Source organism: Vicugna pacos, chromosome 5 (genome assembly GCF_048564905.1).
Source record: "Vicugna pacos chromosome 5, VicPac4, whole genome shotgun sequence".
NCBI lineage: Eukaryota > Metazoa > Chordata > Mammalia > Artiodactyla > Camelidae > Vicugna > Vicugna pacos.
In genome coordinates this window covers 20,611,362-20,635,000 of record NC_132991.1, presented here as the reverse complement: position 1 = coordinate 20,635,000, position 23,639 = coordinate 20,611,362, and the positions used below count along the sequence as shown (strand labels likewise).

The 23,639-nt window shown below is 36.8% G+C and overlaps 1 protein-coding gene across 1 annotated transcript in view; it reads left to right on the top strand.

The window, feature by feature from the left end:
* Positions 1–23,639, top strand: part of LOC140696538 (low-density lipoprotein receptor-related protein 1B-like) — a 298,018-nt gene that overhangs the window by 49,061 nt on the left and 225,318 nt on the right. The window contains exons 7-9 of the mRNA XM_072962066.1: positions 7,528–7,668; positions 11,735–11,860; positions 17,379–17,495. Coding sequence (XP_072818167.1) covers positions 7,528–7,668; positions 11,735–11,860; positions 17,379–17,495 — 384 coding nt within the window. The remainder of the gene's footprint in view (positions 1–7,527; positions 7,669–11,734; positions 11,861–17,378; positions 17,496–23,639) is intronic.

The window sequence follows — 23,639 nt, the reverse complement described above, 5'->3', positions numbered from 1 at the left end:
CCTTTGCTACTCTAGCTGAACAAATCTAATGTTTGAACAGATGAAATGCAGACACGTACACATAAATGGTAACCTTTGTGGACCTCCACCAGCTCTCATGCTACCTTTGCTCTGCCTGCAGAACTCTCAAGGATGGAAGGTCACACTGCAGTGTTTCCTTTTCATGGTAGGCGCAGACGTTACAGTCAGTACTGAAGGATCAAATGATCTTTCTTCCTATCTAAAGATAGGCAAGTTTATTTAATTTCTAGTGGCATAACTTAGAGAGGTTTCTGATTACATATTTAAATCTAGTCTTGTTGGCCTTGCAAAACAGTCAAAATTCCCTTATAATAGTGTCAATAGAATGATCAAGAGGCTGAATTCTGAGGGATCTTGTGAGTTTTCATTCTTCATCGGTTTTTTTTTTAATTTGTTTACTTATTTATTTTAATGGAGGTACTGGGGATTGATCCCAGGCCCTGGTGGATGCTAAGCATGTGCTCTACCACTGAGCTATACCCACCTCCCCCATCTTTGTTTTTATCATGGGAATCTGGAGGGAGAGCGAATATATCAGGTACTTATATCTGGATGGCTTTTAAAGCTTAAAATTTTCTAACCAGTTCTTTAATTTTGACTGTGTGAATCATAATTATCTGTATTGTATGCTTCTGAATTTGTTTCCTATTTCCTTCATTCTTATAGCCCATTAAAATTTATAGATTCCTTATGAGTTGGTATAACTATACCTATATCGATATTGATATATGAAATATTTATCACTGGATATCTCTGTGTAAATAAAAATTAGATGACTTTTAGCTTGTAAGGAAATACCGTACACAGTGTTGGTCCTGTAGTTGATGTCAGAAAATTTGTTATAATGATAGTACACATGTGATTATATATCTGACGAAAGAGGAAACTTTTCTGAGACTTTTAGTGTCATTTTAATATCTATGATCCATTGATGAGTAACCCCAATGCATTAAAAGAGTATAAGAAAGATTACAGTATCTATACTTGTTATACTACACAATGTTAAATCAACCAAAAACAAATGAGTTTTTATTTGAGAATTTGTGATTGTATTTGGTTGTTAAAATTTTTAGTAGATTTTTATATGGCATGCATCTTGTCTAGGTTCCTTTCAAATGTAGTGGGAAAAGACGAGAAATAATAGAGCAACTCGTCTATTGCAGAGAACTCAAAGTATGATTATATAAATTATTCCAGTTTCAAATCATTTAATAGTAAAGTTGTTTTTTTTAAAGGCTATTTTAGCCTTAGTTTGCAGATGAGGAAAGTGCAAAAGGATTACAAATAGAATTCACGGTTGCAGAGTATAGTGCAAAACAAATATCAGTGTGTCACTAACCTCTCATTAATGCTGATTCCTCTGGGCTTCTGACTTAGTTCAGCCTAGATTATAGTCTTGTGAGCTGGTCTCAACTGGATTAACTGTTTAATCTGGATTAAGTCTACATCTGTAAGCAAAACAGAAATACATGTTGCAACCATTGAGGTATGATCATCCTGGTTGCAGTCATCCCCACTGAATTGGCATCAAATCAACAAAAACCCACTGACAGATGGTCAGGCCAGAATTAAACACCAACGGTTGTTTCTCAATGAACTTGTAGCATAAGGCGATGCCAGAAGAGGCATTCACCCAGCAGAGAAATACTGGCGTGCTCCATGATTGATTAAGGATGAATTTTAATGCCATGCCTGGAAGGAATCAAGAATGAGAGAGTAGGCTGGACTCTTTGTCCTTGGGAATCTTGTGTTTCGTGGTCAGATCCTCTTGCGATGAGAAATGAGGCCCGGTGTGGCATGGTAACTGGGAACTTACTGCCCTGGAGAAGCGTTTGTAAAGCCAGTTGATCAGTTATCAAGTGAGTTTTGTTTGCTTGTTTGTTTTTTAATTTATCTTGAATGCCTTTAGGGAAAATAACAACATGGAAAATGAATAAATGAGCACATGAATAACCCCAAGAAAGTAAGTTAAGCTCCTGAAAAAAAAAAGTCACCATTTTTTAAGATAGTAGGAATTTTTTTCTAAATTAATGAGACAGTAATACAATAATTCTTGAAATACTTCTTCAGTAGCCTAAAAAAAAAGAAAGTAAGAAAAGAAAAGCAAGAGAACAGAACTTCCCCATATGCCTTACTCTCAAGAGAGCAACTTAAACGTTGCCCAAAATATTGGTCATCCAAGGGTGGCATTGCGCAATTATATGTCACTGGTACTCTGTGACCTTCTTCACCTTCTGGAACACCAGATATATTCTGCTGTCAAAACAGTGCTCTACTTTGGCTGAGCCATTTATCTGTTCAGCTGTGACAAGCCTTATGTTCTAGGATATGTGCAATCTAATGTGTAGTAAAAAGTTGAAGGCAGTAAAAAGTTGAGAAGCCCCATCCAGATGAATATTTATGGCCTTCTGTGCATGGGAACTCACAGAAGATTATGTACCACTTAGGTTGGCTGCTCAGAAGACCACTCTATCTAAGGAAAGGTCATCCTGCTGTGATCTAAAGGAGAAAATCCAAAACCCATAGTGACATTTTTCACCCTGCCTTGCTGTCTCGGCAAGTTTCTACAGAGTCATCCAACAAACTACAACTTCAAGTTTCCTTTGAGGTTTTTCTCTTGCCCTGCCTGAGTAAAGGGATAGTTAGATGTTCTGTACTCCCAAAATGCAAAAACCATTTGTTAAACAAATAAATATGTCCTTACGTGAGACACAGAGGAACAGTAGAGAAACTTAATTTTATTTTTTTTGTACTGAGACTAATGCTTTTATGACTAAGTTGTCATGATTTTGATACAGTCAACAGCACAAGATCAACAGAGAGAGGAGACAAGAATTAGTTTAGAATAGATGACCGCACTGGGGTTGAAAAGAAAAGCAAAATTAGAGACGTAGGCACAGGTTCATGGGCACAACAGCTTATTAGACCAAGGTCAAGAACGTACATACTAAGTCCAGTCACTGAGCTGCGATCCAAATATATGATTCCAAACTAAAGTAAAACCAAAACAGTCCATTAGTAAGATTTCTTCATTTATTTCATTAGAATCTGAACATTAACTCTGACAACCACTCTTACCAATTTTTACTGAAGAAAATATTTCTAGAGCACCTATTTCCCCGTGCAGTGTATTGAAGAGTCACGCAGCGACCTTCCAACTCCCGTGCTCTAACTGCAGGAATCATAGGATGTGTGAGAACTGGCAGTCCCTGGCCAGGACTGCCATGATTCATGCCATTTTATTTCTGATCCTGGTTACATTAAAGGATTGTTTATTCCTTTGTCAGTTTTCTCACCGGTGAGATAATGTAGTATTTTTACTAGAAGTGACCCTGGGAGTAGAATTACAGGTTTTGCATCCCTTTTCAATTCACAGTGTGAAGCACAACCCTGAAGCCAAGCTTGTAATTATAACATTTGTTAATATACTGAAAGCAATAGGTGGCCACGCCTAAGCACCCAGCTGCAACGTGGGTTCCACCACGTTAAGTATGGGAGCAAAGTGACGTGCATGGAGCTTTTCCTGTGTGTTCACTTTTTTGATTATCACTCTTCCTTTCCTTCTATCTGAGTATCAGTCTGTTTTCCCTTAGATTAAACCAACTTCATTCACATTCTTGGGCGATAAGGGAAGGGCATTAGCTGTGGAGCTGGTTGAAGTAATCGTGCTTTCCTGAGAGCGTGGTCAGTCCCCAGTGACAGAATCTCTCACTACAATAACAGCTGTAATGTAGAATTATCAATCTCTGCTAATTCCAGAAAGTCAGGCCACACATGTTTTTGAACGTCTACTCAATACTTTGTTCTGTTCTAGGCATAGTTCTGTTTTGTATGTGACATTGTCCCAAAAATTGCAAGTGAAAACATTAGATATGTAAACGTTAATTATAAAATAACTCCTTGATAAGTGGTTTGTACAAGGTATACAGAACACTAACCTCATGTTTTTAAGGATGTTGCTCACTTTCTCATTTGATGGCAAATATACATGCTTCATCATCTTGTTGATTCTTGCGACAGTTAGTAGATTGCCTGTCCGTCAGCTAGGGCTGTACCACAGATGACAGTGCTACCCAGTTGCATAGTTAGGTCAATGCTGGGAAAAGCTTTGGGAGATCTCAGCTGCCATCTTACACAGATTACCACCTATCACTTGAAGTGCTGTCTTGATAATGGGCGTTGTAAGCTCAAAAATAACCTGTCTTTTATCGTTATGCATCCTGAACAAACTCAGTCAGTGTTCATGACATGGTTTCTCTGTGACATGGCTACTGATTTCACCTGGAAGACTTGAGTCAGGGCTAGAGTAAATTTAATGATGTCAAATGACCTAGGAGACTGCACATCAGAATTCAGCATCCTAAAAACATCCTTTACTAACAGATCAAGAATTATGGAGGCTCTGAAATTTTACACTAGTTGCACGCTAACATGTTAGCGTGTGTCTGGATCAGACACAGAGGATTTTCTCCCTCAGGGCAAGGCAGGCAGTGTACATTTCATGTTCCCATTGGTTCTCCTTGCCCCACCCACCCCCACATCATATGAGGACCCTGCGCAGACAGGCCCAGGTGGATGCTGCACCCACAGTGAGTTTGTATCCCAGCTGAAGAACCCTGAGCCTAAGAGTCTGCTAGAAAATCAGCCCAACCTTTGCCCTGAAGGGAGACGTTATCTTTACTGTCCTGGTCAAGGAATAAACCTACTCTCTGCTCTAAAAGGAAGCACTATGTTTGTCTTCGAAGGCTGTTAGTCATATCAACATCCTTGAAAAATAAAGTCCAGAATAAAAGCTGGCACAAGACATGGAGAAATGCCTCTCAAACAAATTACAGGGCTTAGAGGAGTTGTAGACAAACTTTCAAAAGTCAGAAGTAGCTTTGAATGCTTTATCATATCTGTTATTATAGATATTAATGACAATGATGTCAGTCATTATCAGAAGCAGTCAATAGAAAAAGACGAAATTATCTCAGGAGGTTAGCTCTACTGGTTTTCAAGCAATTATTTACAACCTATTATGAAAAATGAAAATGAAACCCTAGACATGACATCATCTGTTTTTGAAAATCACCACTTTTATGTGAGACCAATTATTCGAAAATAACTGACTACCCATGTGTGTTTGAAACCATGTTTAAAACAAGTTTGAGAATTCTTCCTATTTGCATTCATTCCATAATGATCTAAATATCACTTGAAAACATTTGACCTCTAAGTGGACTTAAAGACCTTATCTTTAATTTGATTATTTTAAAGAATATTTGGTTTAGAAATATCAATTTCCTGGGGTAGTTGGTCTTTCCCTGGACTAATCTTCTTTTATGTAGATGTAATTATTCAGAAGCAACTATAATTCCACTCTTGCATATAGATATTTTTTATCATTCTTTAAAACTTGGTTGAGTTATTTGATCAAATGACTGTGAAATCTAAGCCTTTTAAATTGGTGGGACTGTTACCAGAAGAGAACCAATGGTTTCTTGGGTTTTTCAATCCTCAACCTGTGAAATAGAATTGACTTACTATGTCTTTGACATAAACAGCGGAGAGACTACAGAAAATCGTAAAGCTGACCTTAAATGAGGGAGGAAGCTTAGTACATCTCAAATCAGGTTTCCTGTGTGACAGAGATTGTTTTTAAAAACTTTGAGAAACTATTGGCTATTAGACTTAATGATTATAGAGTGGAAGTTAATCAAAGTACTATTAATTGAGTTCCAGCTCAGAAGAAGAGGAAGAAACTATACCGCCCTCAAAGATCTCAAGGTCTAATTGAGCAGAGGAAACTCAAAATAAGGGAAGTCTGTGTATTTGTGTATTTTTAATGATCAAGTCTAGAGATTTTGAGAGAAAAGCGTGATTCTAGAGATGGTCAGACCCATCCCAAAGGACACCTCCACTGTGTCTTCATTCTCATCTTCATTCTCAGCAGCTGCTGGAAAAAGTCACTCTAGGAAGGAGTAGAAGGCCCAGTGACCTCCCATTTTTGTTTTTATTTATGGTCATTTCCTATTTGAGATTTGTTCTCTCTCCTATTTTTCTCTTTCTCTCTCTCTCTCTCTCTCTCTCTCTCTCTCTCTCTCTCTCTCTCTCTGTGTGTGTATGTATATATATATATATACGTATATATATATATATACATATATATATATGTATATATATATATTTTTTTTACAAAATGTGTTACTTTCAAGAGATCTTACAGAGTGACATCATTAGAGAAATTGCTGCATCAGCATTTTGTTATTGAAAAAGATTAAACAGGGAAGACAAATTACTGTCAACCCCTGTACAATGTCTGCTTGTCTGAGAGGTGACAGAGGACATGCAGGATTACCTCTGATCTAATAGAATAGCTCATTAACCACACTATTTTTCACCCTTAAGGACTTCAATAAGAATCTGGATTATATTGGATGGACTTCCTCGTCCAGCCCATACTCCACATGCCTGTGCCTTGTAACGTAGCTCTCTGAAGCAGGGTCTCTGCAGTTATGGTTCAGTCACATTCCCTCTCCCACTCTCTGCAGCAGGGGAGACACAAGGATTAAGGGAGTGAAACACAAAGTGTTCTGGAAATGCCACATATGTTTTCTCAGTATCCCTTATTAGAGTGTATATAGGTTTTGTGGCAGTTCGTCAGTCCAAACTGGTTATCCAAAATAAAGTTTAAAGCCATTAGAACTGGGATGGAAAAACCAGCTTCTGTTTCTTCTAGCAATAAACCAGTTTTTGGTAATTCAGCGCCTTTTTCGGCCCATGAAGCACAAATCATTTACTTCAACTATTGCCACATATTCCCTTCTCTTTGTAGACTCTGTTGAATCTACTCAGAGAACAGAAGAATAGTAACACTTTGAATTTGTGAATAAATCTTAATTAACTGAATTCCTAACATTTGATTAGAGAACATGAAATACGTGGAGAAAAGACTCCATAGAATATGGATATATAATGAGACTGTTCTGATTAACTGAGTACTTTCTGGAATCCTTAACCAGAACTGAGTTTTTTTTCCCCTCCGCACTTACAGACCAGCAAAGTAAATACAGCTGTCAAAGCTGAGTGCTAGTCCCTTGTCTTTTCACTTAGATTAATTTTTAGTTGCTCATCTTTAAGGTGGAGGTAGTAACTTCTCCACCATGCCTACTTCATAGGTTACCATGGTGGCAATTTAGATTATGAGTGAAAGCTCTTTAAAAAGTAACACTGCAAACTCAACACAAAAATAAGGTGGTATTTTATTGCTGTTGTTGTTGTGATTTATCATTTTGGTGACAGTTGCTTAAAACCAATCTTTGGAATTCTTAGTAGAATAATTATTGTTAGAAAAACTTAAAATTTTCTCATTTCCAGAGATGGTTGTCACTACAATGTTAAGATGTTTTCGTATTTTCTACAAAAGAAATGAAATCAGCACTTTGTTATTATGACAAAACTTACATGTTGATGAATTGAATATATCTAGTATGTTTATATATCTTGGATTTTTTTTAACCCTAGTTAATCCTGGAGAAGTGGTACCTCACATATGTAAGGCTGGAGAATTTCGCTGCAAAAACAGACACTGTATCCAAGCTCGATGGAAATGTGATGGCGATGACGACTGTCTAGATGGGAGTGATGAAGATTCAGTCAGTTGCTGTATGTTCTCCTTCAAGTTATGTTAAAACTGTCTGAGTCTTTGGATGTGTGAACTATCAAAGCATTTGGGGAAAGTCTAAAAATGTCTTCAATGCTGACTGAACTCATTTTTTTCCTCAGTCATCCTTTTGTATAGAAAGTAGATCTTGGATTACTTCCTTTGTATATTTTAAAGCAGTATTTTTCTCATCCTTCCCCATCTTTGAAATACTATCATTTTGATTGCTCCAGAAGTCCTCTTCTTCCCTGTTTTGTGCAGTCAGCACCTCATACCATTGTTAGAAGGTTGCTATAGGAGACCCCTCTGGATCTCTGAATTTAAAGATGTGGAAAATCAATTTAAACTCCCTCAAGACAAAATTACTGGTACAGAAGGTCACGATCCACTCCATTGCTTCTTGGCAACAAAGCCCTGAAGATGATCCAAGGAAACAGACATGGGTTAAGAACACTTTATTACCTAACTTCACTGGCTCAGTACATGGTAGGAAACACATACGGGGCACTGAGATGAAAGAGATTAAAGGTTTGATTTTCTCCCCTTTGGCTTCTGTTTAGCTCTTTGTCATTTGCTGCAATAGGAGTAGTTTCATGTTTCTGGTAAGGATAAGGAGATGTCCCGCAAATGTGGAAGGAAAACAATTCAAGGAGCAGATTAAACTTCAGAAAATGCATTTGATTAGAGTCATCTACCTTACTGGTTTTGAGAGAGACAAAATATTTTCATGTGGAGAGAAGTATGTGGACATATCTTCATTCTTTTGATTTGACTCCGATAGATTATTTTAAAAGGAAAATAGTTTTTTCAATTAATGACACTTTTAAGTTAAAGTAGCTAAACTAATTGCGAGTTAATTGACAATCCTCCTTTTCCTTTTTTAAAAATCAAGAATCTGAAAATGAGGTTTTAAAGAGCCCTTGCAAAGAATGGACTAAGTTGGTCTGGGCATCTGTGTCATGCAATCTGGGGACAAAATTCCAAGAATATGGACTTTTAAAAAATATTTTCAAGCTGTATGAAAATACATAATACGTAAACTAAAATTAATACATAATGATAACACTACTTTCTCTTAATTTCCAAACATGGACTCTGACTTCAACATCACGTACTTCTTATTTTCAAGCCCATCAATATCTACACTCTAAAGTGTGTCACAAATAAAGTGTTAAATACAAAACTGATACAATTAGCCAAAAGTTTTGGATTGAGGGAGCCATTTCATCGAAGGATAAAAATTAGTTTTTCCTACTTTTTGACACAGTGATATATTATTTACTGATTAGATTAATTGCCTCATTCCTTGTGACTCATGGTATTTACTCATGGTTAGAATGAATGCTCCCTACGTATCAGCTTCCTGCACGGTCACAGATCATGAATATTTCATCACGGTGTTCGTGAATTAGTCCTGGAGGTCTGTGCTTCTACCTGTGTGATTGCTCTTTTCGCCAGTTCACAAAGAAATGCATTTCCTCTATGAATATAGGGGGCATTACATTTGCACTGCTAATTGTGGTATTAAAATTCCTAGTCAGTATTTTTTTCTTGATTATTTTCATCACTTCTCCTCCCATCACGGGAGCCTACACCTTTGGCTTCTCCGGAAGTCTTCTATTTTAGGTATAGTCCATATTCAATTCTGTCAATAAATCTCATCTCTTTTACTTCCTGAATAATTAATTTGTAATCTTTACCTCCTTTAAATCTTCCCCGGCTAAATTAGGCTCCTACCTTAGATGAATGCAGTGTGTGCCCTGCTATTACTCCTACCACTATCCTTCACTCAACTAAAACCCACTTTGCACACTGCTTCCAGAGTGTTACTTATACAATGAAATCTAATCTTATTATTTCAATAACTGCATAACCAACAAAATAAACTCTAAAATCCATTGACTCACATAAAAGGTAGTTTATGTGATATGTCTCATCTACATTTTTAGTTCAGTTTTTTTTTTTTTTTTTCTTTTCTGGTTGGGGAGGTAATTAGGTTTATTTATTTATTTATTCTTAGAGGAGGTACTGGGAATTGAACCCAGGACCTCATGCATGCTAAGCATGTGCTCCACCACTTGAGCTATACTCTCCCCTCTACATTTACATTTTTAGCATTAAATGTCTCTCGTGCATCCACTCATCCTCTTTGTCTTTATCAAGTTGAACTACATGTAAATCTCTAAAAAAAAGTCCTCTTTCCCTCCTCTGCAACATTGCACTCTGTTCCTATTCTGTGGAATTCACCATAGTTTACCATTACCTCCAAAGAGAAGTCTCTTTTGAATACCAAACATCTCCTTCTCAATATAGCCCTGTTGAGTTAAACATCTCTTGGACAGCCATTTATGACAGTAGTTGCCAAACCATAGTGCAATTATATGCTTAAGTATTTGGTCCATCTAATAGACGAATATCTTCATGAGGAGACACATTATGTTGTAGCATCTTTGAAGTCTCAGGGTCTAGGACAGCACCTGACACATGGATGAATGGATTATTATATAAATGGGGCAATGGAAAACCAAACATCTTTGTCCACCTTCCAGCAGTACAGTGTCTTCTTTTAACATTGCAGTGATTCTAAGCAGCATTATATTCCTGGGGTTCCATGGTTTCTGTTTCAGCACTACATAATCCATTTCGGAGTATTATTTTAGACTTTAAGTACTCATAAGCTTTGACTTCAAGTCTGTTCTGTTTCTGCTTTAACTTCTTAACTCCGAATCACGAGGCAGTGGATTGCACTTGCTCCTCCTTTTTAAGGTCCCATTTATAATATTGTGAAAATTGCAAAGGTCCTTGATCAAGCTTCACTGAAGTGCTTATGCATAATGTTGGTACTTTAAAATGTTGACCTTCTAATATATTGGATGACTTTTATCCTCCTGAGCAGCTCTTCTTGCTAAAGTCTCTGAAGTGAGTAGAAAATTTTAATCACGCTCGAATGCCAGAATGCATAAGTCCTTTTCCTCTTTCTTATTTATTTATTTATTTATTTATTTATTTATTTATTTATTTATTACTGTACATAAATAAAGACTTCTAAAAAGTGATAAAAATCACTTTGTCACTAAGGCTACCTTAAATAAACAGCGTTTTGTAGAAACTGACTGGAAAGGATTTCATTTGCTATGCAACAGCATGATAAAATGGCTATTTTTCAAATTCTAAGTAAAACTAATATCAAAGTTTATTTTTATCATATAAAAGTGCAACTACTGGGCACAGAGAAAATTACTTCAGAAAGAAGGTTGAAGTTATGAAACAAATGCTAAAGAGCATGCCAATTCAGTTAGGAATTTAGCCTCCAGAAAGCAGGAAAAGTCATCGCAGAAGGCTGGCTTTAAGCTGGCCTCCCGTTGTGCTTAGATATTGGAGATTTAATCCTTAGCTGTGCACAGACTCTCATGTAAGGATTGGTCGTGTCCTCAGTAAATGCTGTGGCTGCGCATTTGTTTTAGGGGAAAAGACTCATGATGATCATTTTTGTTATTAAAATTATGCTGGATCTCATATCTAGCAACACCACCAGGACACAAGTGATACATTTTTCTTTTTTGTGTTTTCCTTCCATTCCCAAGAAACATTGAGTAAAGCCTAACCAAATTAAGCTTATTTAATGTTTCAAGAAGTACTGGAGTGGATGTGCGGGTTAAAGAACAAGTATTTTTGATATATGATTAAGTTATTTGATACATCCTCATTTCACATTAAAATTTGATGTTTATTTTCAATGTTTTTGTTGAAATATCTGAAAGTGAATCACCTATTGCGATAAAACTTAGTGGGTATAGTTGGTTTTAGTGAAGACATGAAAAATGAATCTATTTCATTTTATATGAACTTTAATTACTTGATATTTTCTATAAAAATATTACATTTTAACAGAGCCTAGAATGTTATTTTTATAAAATATGAGGCAATGAATGACAGAAGATACTTATTTATTGTACTGTTACAGTTACTATAACTTTTTTGCGACTATAGTTTAAAATAATCTTAATTTTATCCAATTTTAAATCGTTAAACTTGCTTCTCTCCTCTCCCTCCACCTTCCCACCACAGTCAATCATAGCTGTCCTGATGATCAGTTTAAATGCAAGAATAATCGCTGTATCCCCAAGAGGTGGCTTTGTGATGGAGCCAATGATTGTGGGAGCAACGAGGACGAATCCAGTCAAATCTGTGCAGGTAAAGGTTTGCTTGGGTATATACATAAATCTCCTCCAAAGCTAGTCTCCATACAAATGCAGGTCAGTGCCTTGAACTAAGCTGAACTTTCCTTGTGCTGATGATCTGGTTATTGCCATAGTAAATGAAGTCAGAGTTTGATGCCACAGAGGCTAGAATACAAATTACATTATCCTTAATCTTTGGGTGTGACTCTACTTTCCAAAGTAATTTGGTACCTTATCTATCCATTCTGGATAACTGTCCACACACTCCTTGGGCAAGACTTGACCCTACTTGGTGGTGGAGGTGGAGGTTTGTTAGCATACTGTAATGGAAGCTGCCTCACAAGCAGGACTATTTTTTTTTAACCTTGAAAAATAATTTATGTATTTTATGTAGTCTGCTAAAGAATACTTCTGTAAATAGTGTTCTGTCTCTGGCACATTATTTATGTGGGGTGTTTTTATTTATTTATTTTTCCTTCTGAAGTCCCATGACCACTAAGCCTATTTACATTTCCATATAATTTATCCCGTTGCAATAAATCTTTGAATCCCTAGACAGGTTCTCATTGAATGGTAATATCCAGCTTGTGGTATGGGTTACAACAGAGGGCCAAAAAGGTCGTTATTAGTCAGATAAGTGTTGAAAAATAATACTGCCTAGCAGCAGTCTAGTGCTTGTCTTTAAATGATGGTGAAAAAGTAATACATTTGGTGACTCATTAATATGATCAGTAATTTTTTAATCATTACATACCCTAATGCCAAAACGTATCAACTCCCTCACCTTCCTTCTTTGCCAAAATAAGCTTTACTAAATAAAAATTATTATAACATAGTAGTGAGAACGGCAAAGGCAGCATATGGAAAAGACCAAGAGGTCAAGAAGCCTGCTTTGTACTCTGGGTTTTGCCACTGGCCTTCTTGGAAAGACTTGTGCCTCCCTGCACCTCAGTTTCCTCATCGATTTCTTTCAGCTCTGAAAAAGTGTGAATTAACTATAAATTGTTTCCAGAGAGCTGTGCACCATGTACGAAACAATAATGGTGACAAAAACAAAACAGTCACCTTTCTATACTCCCAGCCTCATTTTCTGACCAGCTTTTTCCAAAGCGACATGTTTACTGAGGGTCCATGGGCCAGTTATTCTCTGGTCCCTTGATTAAAAGTTTGGTCCAATATTTGAGGGTAGCTGATTATTTTTAGGATATTCTATGTGTTGTAAGGATTTTTTGCAAAAGACCTTCTGACAGAAAGGAACCTCTGCAGACCCATTTTGTCCTAGGCACCTGGTTTCATGTCCATTCATGTCACAGGGGAGGTGGGAGGAGAGACTGAACTCATATCACTGGTGAGATTTCAGGGGAAACGCCATCCATCTGACCCCAAGGCCATCGTTCCTTGTCCCTGTATTATCCCAGTTAGCTAGAATTTTAGGTATGGTCATCTAACTTTTCCCAGGTTGCTCTTACAAGAGGACTACAATTTACAATGAAGCATCTTTCCAAACTAGTGCAGTTATGATTCCTTTAAGGTTAAGACTCAACTCAGAGACTATGTTTCATTATACCCTAAACAGATAGATCGGCTCCTGCCTTAAAATAAAAGGCATTGCTAACACAGTTCATAATATCATATCTTCTTCATTTCTATTAGATTTTTAAAATCTCCTTGTTTCTACATAATTTTTAAAGGAGCGTTTGGAATTAACTATTGACTCATAGTAGTAAAAGTGAAGACGCTGTACATAAGAGCAGACAGATAATCCTAATTAGTAAGATTTTTAAAATACTCCGGGCCCATGGTCCACTAGAAAATAGAACACAGCTTGCTTGTACCTCATGTGCCACTTTAAGTGACAACAGCTGAACTCTGCCACTCACTACTAGGTCTTCTTGTCAGTGTAAGTATGATGGCTGTTATAGTCACTGTAAACCTTTAGAAGTTGAATAAAAAAAGGAGAAAGAGAAAAATAAGTACGCCTTTAGCTTTGAAAACTTATGTTGTCATGTTACAATGTTTTTCCGTTTTGTTTTGCCAAAATAAGTAGGTCACGTAGCTGATCATGTTGGAAAAATACGGCAGATTCATTAGATAATTTCCCTGACAGGTCATTCCTGTACATTTCCAGATATGGGTTTATACATGGGTATATATCCTAGATAAAGTATTTTCCCTAGGGGATTATTTTGTAATCGAATCCAATATCCTGTAGCCTGTATCATTGTGACTACTTTATATCTAAAAGAAAATTCTTTCCTCCAAGAAGCCTATCTTCTACTATGTTCCTTTGGAATTTCTCCCTCATGGATCTAATTCAATAAATATTTATCACAGCACTGGAGATAGGATGAGGAAAAATACCTTCCTTAAGAAGCTAAGAGTTAAGACGAGGAGAAAGCCTTGTAAACAGCCTATTCTAATGCAGTGTTCACAGTGCTAAGTTGACTCACAAATGGGAGCACATAAAAGAGCAACTAATTAGTCTTTGGCCATCTGGGAAAGCTTCCTTAGGGAGGTGATGTCTAAGGGAAGCCTTACCCCAAAAAGCTTAAGAAAAATGCCTAAATAACATTTCAACTTATTTAATTAGGGGAAAAAACAATCTGATAAAATTAAGTGTTAGCAAGATTGTGGGGAAAAAAAAAGAACTGTCATACATGCATTGCATATCCTTTGGTGGATATGCAAATTGATTGTCTACATTGGAGAGCAATTTGGCCAAATCCAATAAATGTGAAGATGTACATACCTTCAAGTCTATAATTCTATTTCTAGGTTTATACTCATACCTACGCACAAAAAAATGTGAGTAGGAATTTTATTGCCCTAGTGCTGGTAGTAGTGACAAATTAAAACAAGTCAAATACTTTGTAACAGGAGAATATAATATAATATGAATATATATATGTGTGTGTATATATATATATAATAGAATGCTATTTATAATTAAAATGAAAAACAAAAGCCATATATATATATATAGGAATTAATTTTAAGACAATGTTAACCTAAAAAGTTGCAGAATATAAATAATTTAGCACCATTTATACAAAATACAAAAATGCAAAAGAGTTTTATATGTGCTTGTTAATTTACAAATGTAAAAAAAATAGGAATAAAAATATGTATGGGGGTGAAAAAAGAAAACAAATTAAGGATCGTAGTTACCTCTATAAAAGAGGACATGTGACTGGGAAAGATTGCATGGGGTCTTGAAATTTAACTACAATGCATACATTTTTAATAAAACAAAATCTGTAGCAAATAAAAAATATTAAGGTTTAATAGAACTACACGATGTCAAAGAGGTATTAATGATATCACTCCCTATACTTTTCTAGGAAATAGAAATATTTCACTAAAAAAAAAATGAGTGATTGATGAGCATAGATTGCTGAGGGTGAGGCGAACTCAGTAGGGGACAGAGGGCTGGAGACAGTGCCTGGAAGAGGGAGGAAACGGAATCTGCAAAGGGGCAGAAGGGAGCTGTTGGTCAGGGCTTGGTAGTGGTTCTCCATCAACAAAAAAAATGTGTGTTTATTTCTGAGGGAGACCCAGAGGCCAAAGATGAGTAGTTAGATTCGAAATTCTTTTTTCCTCATTGTAACCATGATGATCCAAGGCTTCAAGCCTAGAGAATTTCAAACCAGCTCTTTCCCACATCAGAGAACTCTGGTTCGATTACGTAACATTTGCTCTTGTCACATCCCCCCCCCTTACATTTTAACTAAATTCAAACTAGACAGATATGGTTACGTTAAGAAAACCTGATGTATTTTTAAAAATCAGACTATTACAAGAGAAGTTGAAGAACACATTTTGATATGACATAGATTTTTTTTTGTTTGTTTAAATAGAATGCTTTGATTAAAATACAAGGCTGGTAAAGTTTAGGAACAATGTGTTAAGTTCTGTCCTCCTCCCCCTCCGTATTGTTCCTGTGAGTTGTGAGATTTCTCACTGCTCCTTGACTGCAGGGGAAGCATAATTAGTGATGGGTGGAAAAAAACCACAGTGTGACAGTGAATTTTTGATTCACTGCTAAATAAACAATTCCACTGAGGAGGTGTAAATTTCCTCTTCATTAGAGCAGCATTTGCTACGAAATGAGAGGCCTCTCGGGCTGCTCCGCTAATCTCTCCTCCATACTAACTTAGATGTGATGGAGACAAGAAATGAAAAGGTAAAGTCTGCATCTTCTTGATACAAATCTAGTGATGAGAAGGTGATCATTTAGTCAATCTGGTTATATTATATAGATAGATAGAACTTGCAGATTTATGGAATGAAGCATCTTTCTTGAAACCTTGATTTACAGAAATCCATTCTAGTGTGTTTGGATGACTTTGAACCATACTCTATTTTATATCAACCATTAGTGTTTAAGTTCACGAGGTGTTTCGAGGAAACAGAAACACATCATTATAATTCTTAAACCCAGGAAAGAAGAGGACATCTATAAACTAAGAAATACTCTCTAATCATAGACACAGAAACTCAGAGCCTGATTGTTCCTCATCTGTCCAGTCCTCATCCAACCCAGCTACTAACAGATCTGAGTATCCCACTCCTTTCTGTGATCCAATGAAAAGCAGGAGTGATGGGATACTGATACTAATGTGAACAGATTTGCAGTTTAGAGTGACAAAAGGAAGAAAAAAAAAATCAAACACTTAAAAATAAGTATGTGACAAACTGAGGCCTGGGGGAGGAATTAGGGAAGCTGTCTAGGCTCTCATGCCTTCAAAAGTTGAATTGATCATAACAGAAAAAGGCAATCAAACTCCTTATAGAACGTAACCCCTTCCCTGAATAATTTTAAACCACTGCCTTTGGCTGAAACAGTAAACGGGGTTCTGTGAGTGTGTTCATTGAAGCCTTTAAGAGAACCCAAAGCAAAGTTCATTAATATGCTTTGATTAAAAAGGTACACATTTTTATATAATTGTATTGAAAAGTGAGTGTTAAAAATCCACTTTAAGGCTAAATGTGTGTTTTAGAGAATATTTGCTGCATTCTTGCTCCATACTTGGGATCATTTGGAGATTAAGAAAGAAATGCATTGAAAATGTTAGAGGTCAAAGATAATTCTGACCCCCTAATTAAAAACCAGTTACCCTGATCGCTCCAAAGCCTTCCTCCCACATTACAGCTAGTTTCTGGGTTTATTGACAAAGGGTATGCAAAATTCCTTTTTCATTAAAAGTTGGATAGATAATTCAGCCATATATTCATAAGCATGTTCCAGGTAGAAATTTTAAAATAATGCATTTATGGAAGTGCATGAGAATTGTTGAATATCTTGTGACTTAGCATTCACTTTAATTGAAGGGCAAAATGTGTGAACTTTAGAAAAGACAAGCAAGCTGGCATCACCAAAAATTTAAGGAAATTATATTTTAAAAATATTTTATCTAATAGAGCAACATAATACCTTCTGTGTAAAAGGGTTATTGTGTGATTTATTTTATCCTTAATGTTGTTCAAAAGGCCTCTAAATTTATTCTTTGTACATGAATTGATCTTCTTAGCCAGAACATGCCAGGTGGACCAGTTTTCTTGTGGAAATGGGCGCTGCATCCCCAGAGCATGGCTGTGTGACAGGGAAGACGACTGTGGTGACCAGACAGATGAAGTAGCGTCCTGCGGTAAGTAGTGAGTGAAGCACGCTGTCAGGGGAGACTGTCGAACAGAAGATTCTGTGACTCTAATTCCCCTTACAAGGCTGTTTGTTTCTTTAAGTCAACAAGGCAGAAGATCTGTTATTTTTTATTACTGCCTTTTGGGCCTGAGTTTGTATTTAAATAATAAATTCAGAATATGTCCCATTCATGAGGCAGTAACCATATCCTTGAGTAAAATCATTTTAGTAGGAAGTGATTATAATAAGGCTAACAGGACATCCTCAAATGTGCATCATTGATCTCATGTCTGTGATGATTAAATTTTTCAAACAGACTAGCTCATCAAGTGACATTTGGAGTAAATGAGAAGGACATGTTTCTTCTTTGTGTGCATATGTACAGTCTCGGAGTAAGACACAGTGCAGGCTGAGAACACGTAGCAGGCTGTCTGTGTAAAAGATTTACCACGGTAATCGTTTCATTTCCGTAGAGTCATATAATTCTGAAGGACAGAATTTTTATTAGTTTAAAATATTTTTGTTAGGGGCAAAATTATTGGTCACTTTCCACTGATCCTCTTATTCTTGAAAACAGTAAATATTTATTGTCATATAATGTGGCACATTTAATTGCCCCCATTTGTACCCATGTTTCAGCAGGTTGTATTATCATTGTCTCAGTAATGTATAGTGAAACGTAGTAAGAGAAGGAACTAGGTTTTCTAAGACTTGTGCTTTAGTTCAGGCATGGCTATGGAGTTTTAAATTACCAAGGGGAAACGTATGTTGGGCATGCTTAACTATTTATTAAAAATATAATACAGCTGGGTATATATTTTTAATAATTTGGCCCCATGTGTTTCTAACAGTTGGGAAATAACAGTTTTTTTTAATCCCTCAATTTAAATCCCTCTATTTAGGGGATACATTCTCTGTTTACCTAAAATTTTCTTTAAAAATTTTTTTTTTATACTGCATGGTTAAGTCCCTGTAGACATTTGAGTTTGTAACCTGGGAGTACCATATAGATAATGGAAGTAGCACTGATTGGTAATTGACTTTGTAAGGAAGACAGCAGCGGTGTTGGAGAAGAAAGCAGTAGAGAACCACACAAGCACAGTGAATTGTGCATTTTACAGTAGAATTTCCAAAGCCTGACCAGTTAAGGGGATTGACCAGTATATCCTCTCTTCTTTACAGTGTCCAGACTAATCATCTGGTTGGGTCTGCTTCTAGATGGCTCTTTTTTTTCAGGAAAACTTGATTGCTTTTCTGCTCTGAGCATCTCCATCTACAGTATACAAGAAAAGTCACAAGCAGCTTGAAAACATGAGATACAGAGCCAGACCTGGAATCAAAGTCCCAATTCATATGAGAAATGCCATGAAAACAACATGGACGAGGAAAATAAATAATGAGCTCTTTGATTAGGACTTTGAGCTGACTTATTTTTAGTAACAGGTGTAGAGTCAGACTTTTTTCTTTAATTTAGTAATAATTTATTTGACTCAAAGGAGAAAAAAAAATTCTAAAATTTCAATAATAAGTAAAAGTAATCATGTCAGCAAATTTACATACTTTTCATGAAAGTGAGGGGCACAAGGGTTGGAGGGAGTCTAGACACGTATTTTCTTACTTGATCTTTACAGCAAATCTATTAGAAACATATTACTGTCCACATAGTACAGTTAAGGAAATCAAAACTTAGAGACAATAATAACATGCTTGATGTCACAAAGCTAATAAACACCAGGACCAGCCCATGAATCCAGGTATGCTTGGAACTAAAACTTAGCCATTTCAGGTTGACTTTATTTGGGAGCCGAGAATAGGGTGCAAATAGGGGGCAGATAATGCCATTGTATATATCCATAAATAACCTTATTCAAGTGCCCACACACCTATAATGAGTTTTATTCATCGGTGTGTTGGTAAATCTTTTACATCTCCCAGTGGAGAGGAGCCCTGATCTGGTGTTTGCCTACTTTTTTGGTGTAAATACTACTCCTACCATGGCCGATATCATGTTGCCAACATGACTTTGTGAATGTGGAGTTGAGAAAAGATGTACAAACCAAAATACAGTTTTTCCACAATACAGATAGAGGAGATGTAAATAACCCTGAAAGCAAAATAATTAGGAAGTTATGAATCTTGAGTATTAATTACCCTCGTTTATTTAAATGTAACATTACATGTTATTATTTTTTTAAATAATGGCTGTGTGCTTCACAAATGACTCATAGAATCCTTGAAAATTTAAGAATCAGCTCCCGCAAGCTGGTCCAAGATGCCTCCCGTACACCGCTGGATAGATACGCACTGTGAAATTTAGCTGTCAAATAGTGTGGTCCTGAAAGTTAGAAATTTTAGAGAGTGGCAGTGAACCATATGGGTTAGTCTCAGTTACCATTTCTGCTTTACAACATAAGAGACTTGTTTCTTTCCAAACACGTCCCTCTCTCCAGCAACATACATTTATCTTGCAGATTGTCACTTTAATTCAGAATTCATTCCAGTAGACATCTACTGAGTGAAGCTCTGCTAGACACAGTCTCACTTTTAATGTTGTAGGAGACAATGGCCTAAATTTTTCTTAATTTACCAGAAATTATCTCTGCACTGAATACAAAATAACAAAAAAGTAAACTGTTTAACAATTTTTAAAAAAAAGCAGTCACTCTACTTGGCAATAATCCAGAAATAAATACAGGTTCAGCTAATTTCCAGTTGTATTAAGCACCATTATAAAATTTGAACTAATCCTATTTCACTTTTCCTGTTGGTGTTGGCCAACTTATAAATTAAACCCAACTTGCAGACTGTGCAATCACTTTTTATTTTTAGCTTTTTTACACTTTAGCTCCTTGAATAACTTCTTGTTATGTTTAATAACTACTGTTTTACACTGAAGATAATATTAAAATTTGGACTTAAAAACATAGGAAACCTGGGATTAGCACTGCTTCTGGTAGTAATTAGGAGCTGAAGGTACTGTAACAGCAGGTCAGCGTTTCAGTGGAATTCACCATCACCTGTTTACAAACCTAATTCATTCTACTTGCCTTTGCCTTTACAACAAGTTGATTGCATGTTTTAGGTTGAGATTACACATGGGCAAACACACAATTAGGAAGGCCCTTGAGGTTTCTTTCTTCATCTTTAGATAATCTTTTATTTGTTAGTAGGTTTCCTGTGTAGAAAGGAGAATCCATAAATCGATGCTGCAGACAAGAGAGGCTACGTTAAAACTGTGAAGCTTATGTTAGGACGTGGACTGTGTGTTGAAGAACTAAACGGTCAGTCACATTTCAAGGATAGGACTTAGCATTGGTTCTCAACTTCAGCTGTTAATAAATGAATTACCTGAGGAGTTTTAAAATCACCTGCCCACGCCTTACCCCAGATTACATAAATAAGGGATCTCTGGGGATAGGATATAAGAATCAGTATTTTTATTGCTTTCTAAGTGATATGACTGGTACTCAAGTCTGAGTACCAGTAAGGCAGTAGTTCTCAACCTTGAACAGGCATTAAAATCTCCAAAGGCCTTATTAAAAAAACAGGATCCTGGGGCCCATTCCCAGAGTCTCTGATGCAGTAGGTCTTCGGTGGGGCCTAAGAACTTACATTTCTAACAATTCCCAGTTGACCTTGACACTCATGTTGCTAGTCCAGGAGCCACTGATTTAAGGGAACCACCATCCACATTTGATTTTATCTTACATATACTTAATGACATAATTATGTTTATATATGCAAAACTAATTTCTAATGGAAGCAGTTATCCAGATAAATGTCATTCGCATCTCCAAATTACAGCATTAAATATAAGGGTATTTCCTGATTAAATATAAGAATATTTCAAACAAACTTGCATTTTGCCCCTTGGAGAATTTATAGTCCAAAACAGTATAGTTGTTTATTTTAAACTTCAACAATCTTTGGGTTGTTCTGTCTTCCAAGTATCTCAACATAGCTTACATTTATTATTATTTTTTAATAAGTATATTTTAATGTGAGTTGGTAACTTCTGATTTGTTCAAAGGATTTAACTTTGGAAAATAGCTAAGTTTATTAACAGATTGAAAGATAATTCAATGGAGTATAAATAAAAATCCATACAGATTTGCAAAGTTACTATTACTCCATGTTATGGATCTTTTATATCTATGAAGACAGTAGAATTCTGTCTTATGTACTTATAATCTTAGTTTTACATGTGCTTGTAATTTTTCTCTACTTAATTAAGGAGCAAAGACTATCAGAAGGAGAACTGGCAAGTGTCAGACACACAAGAGAGTGAGCGAGCTATCAAAGAGAAATCGTTTTCCAATTAAATCAGTGTAAGTTGTGTCAAAGATATATTCAGCTATATTATTAGAAAAACTAAGTTCCTGATTTTAAGTATAGTATCATTGTTACTTTTTAAGTTTGTAAGGAAAAAAAACCGCCATATGTGCATGGCGATTTTAATGGGGATCATTGACCCAATGGAGTAATGACAAAATAGGATCATTGCCAGGCACTGCTTTCAGCTGCGCTGCCATTCCTTCGTAGCATCTTGGCAGACATGGGGACTGGTAACTTTTCATTTCTGTAACTTGACTCACGCATTTTTGAAACTCCGGTATTAGATCTTAGTCAAAGCTTTCTCCTCCCCTTTCGCCCCCTAGACTTGAGGTTTGGGGAACTTGGATGAGAGGGGACTGTGCTCTGTTGTTTCACTCTCTACTTCTCTCTTTTTTAAGCTTAACCCTTCAGAAAGAGGGGACAGGTGGAGGAAATAGATTTCATATTTTTAAGTAGGTCCAGTAGTAACTTTTACTCTGCTGCTCTGAGTATCACAGCCCACTGACGCATGAAAAATGCTGCTCTCTTGAGAGGCTTCTCTGTGAGATCTTCTGGGAAGCCTGAGGTCTCACCCCTCTTCAGAGTTTCTTTAACTTCCTCTTTCTTCTCTTTTCTCTTTGTCTCCATTCTTCAGAGTTCCCTCACCTCTACATCGAGATCTCTTTTATCCCAGGTCCTCACCATCCCCACCACAGGTGATGCATCTCTTAGCCTTAAGTTGCTAGAATCCCCTTTGCTTGGTGGGCATCCTCTTGGCTGCTTTGCTGATAATGACAAAAGACATTTTGTTTTCTATAGCTGAGTCTACGGTGTTTTTTTTTCTCTCCCAAATGTGAGCAGACTGCTCTCCTAATGACCCATCTCCTAGACCTGCCACCACTGTCCATTTATTTCTTCTCTAAATTCAGGTCTACCTGAATGGTCAGTCTACCTCTTGAGCAAATCCAACCAGTTCTCTTTTCTCATGCACCCTAACGATTTTATGGATGATTCTCATGGGCTCTCCTTCCCTTGGATCCACTGTTTCCTGCAGGTTGACTGTGGAGTACTCGCCTATTATAAAGAATAACTCCAAATACTGGCTTCACGTTACAGAATGTGGAGGCAGTTAGCATCTCCTTGTTCTTAGTATTGGATGTAAGTGGACCAGTGAGTGCCATGGCAAAAGGAGTAGTACCACTCCTACCTGCATTCGTTTACTTAACTCACTCAGTCATTCCCTCTCTCTCTCTCTCTCTTTTACAAGGGATAAGAAAAACATCCATTTTAGCTCTTCACTTTATAAATAAGGATTCTGAAGTCCTAAAAGTGGTGTGTCTGAAGCTGCAGAATGAGTTGGTAGACATGGCAAGCGTTAGGACTCAGGCCCATTCGTCCCTAATTGTCTGTCCAGAGAATCCCAGGCTTTGGTAGTTGCCGGTAGATGTTACCTAATTCAAACCCTCATCCAGTATGAGTTCTTCTAAAACTGCTCTCAGAGATGCTTACCCAGTCCTTGTCTGCATATTCTCAGAAACCAGTAACTGGGCATTTCACACAGTGGTTAATTGTACTGTTAGGCAATAATCAGTTGTCAGAATGTTCCTTCTTTGTGGAGCCAACAGCTGCTTTCCTGAAGATTCTGCTCACTATACTTACCCTGTCCCCTGCAGCCGCACAGTCTGAACCTGCAACCTTGTCCGAGGATCCCTGCTAAATAACCAAAGGCACCAGCGCATCTAGCTGAACTTTCTCTTTCAAAGGTTAAACACGCCACTTGGTTCGGTTTCCTGGCAGGACGTTTGTAGGCCCCTTCCCTGCTGATTGCCCTGCTACA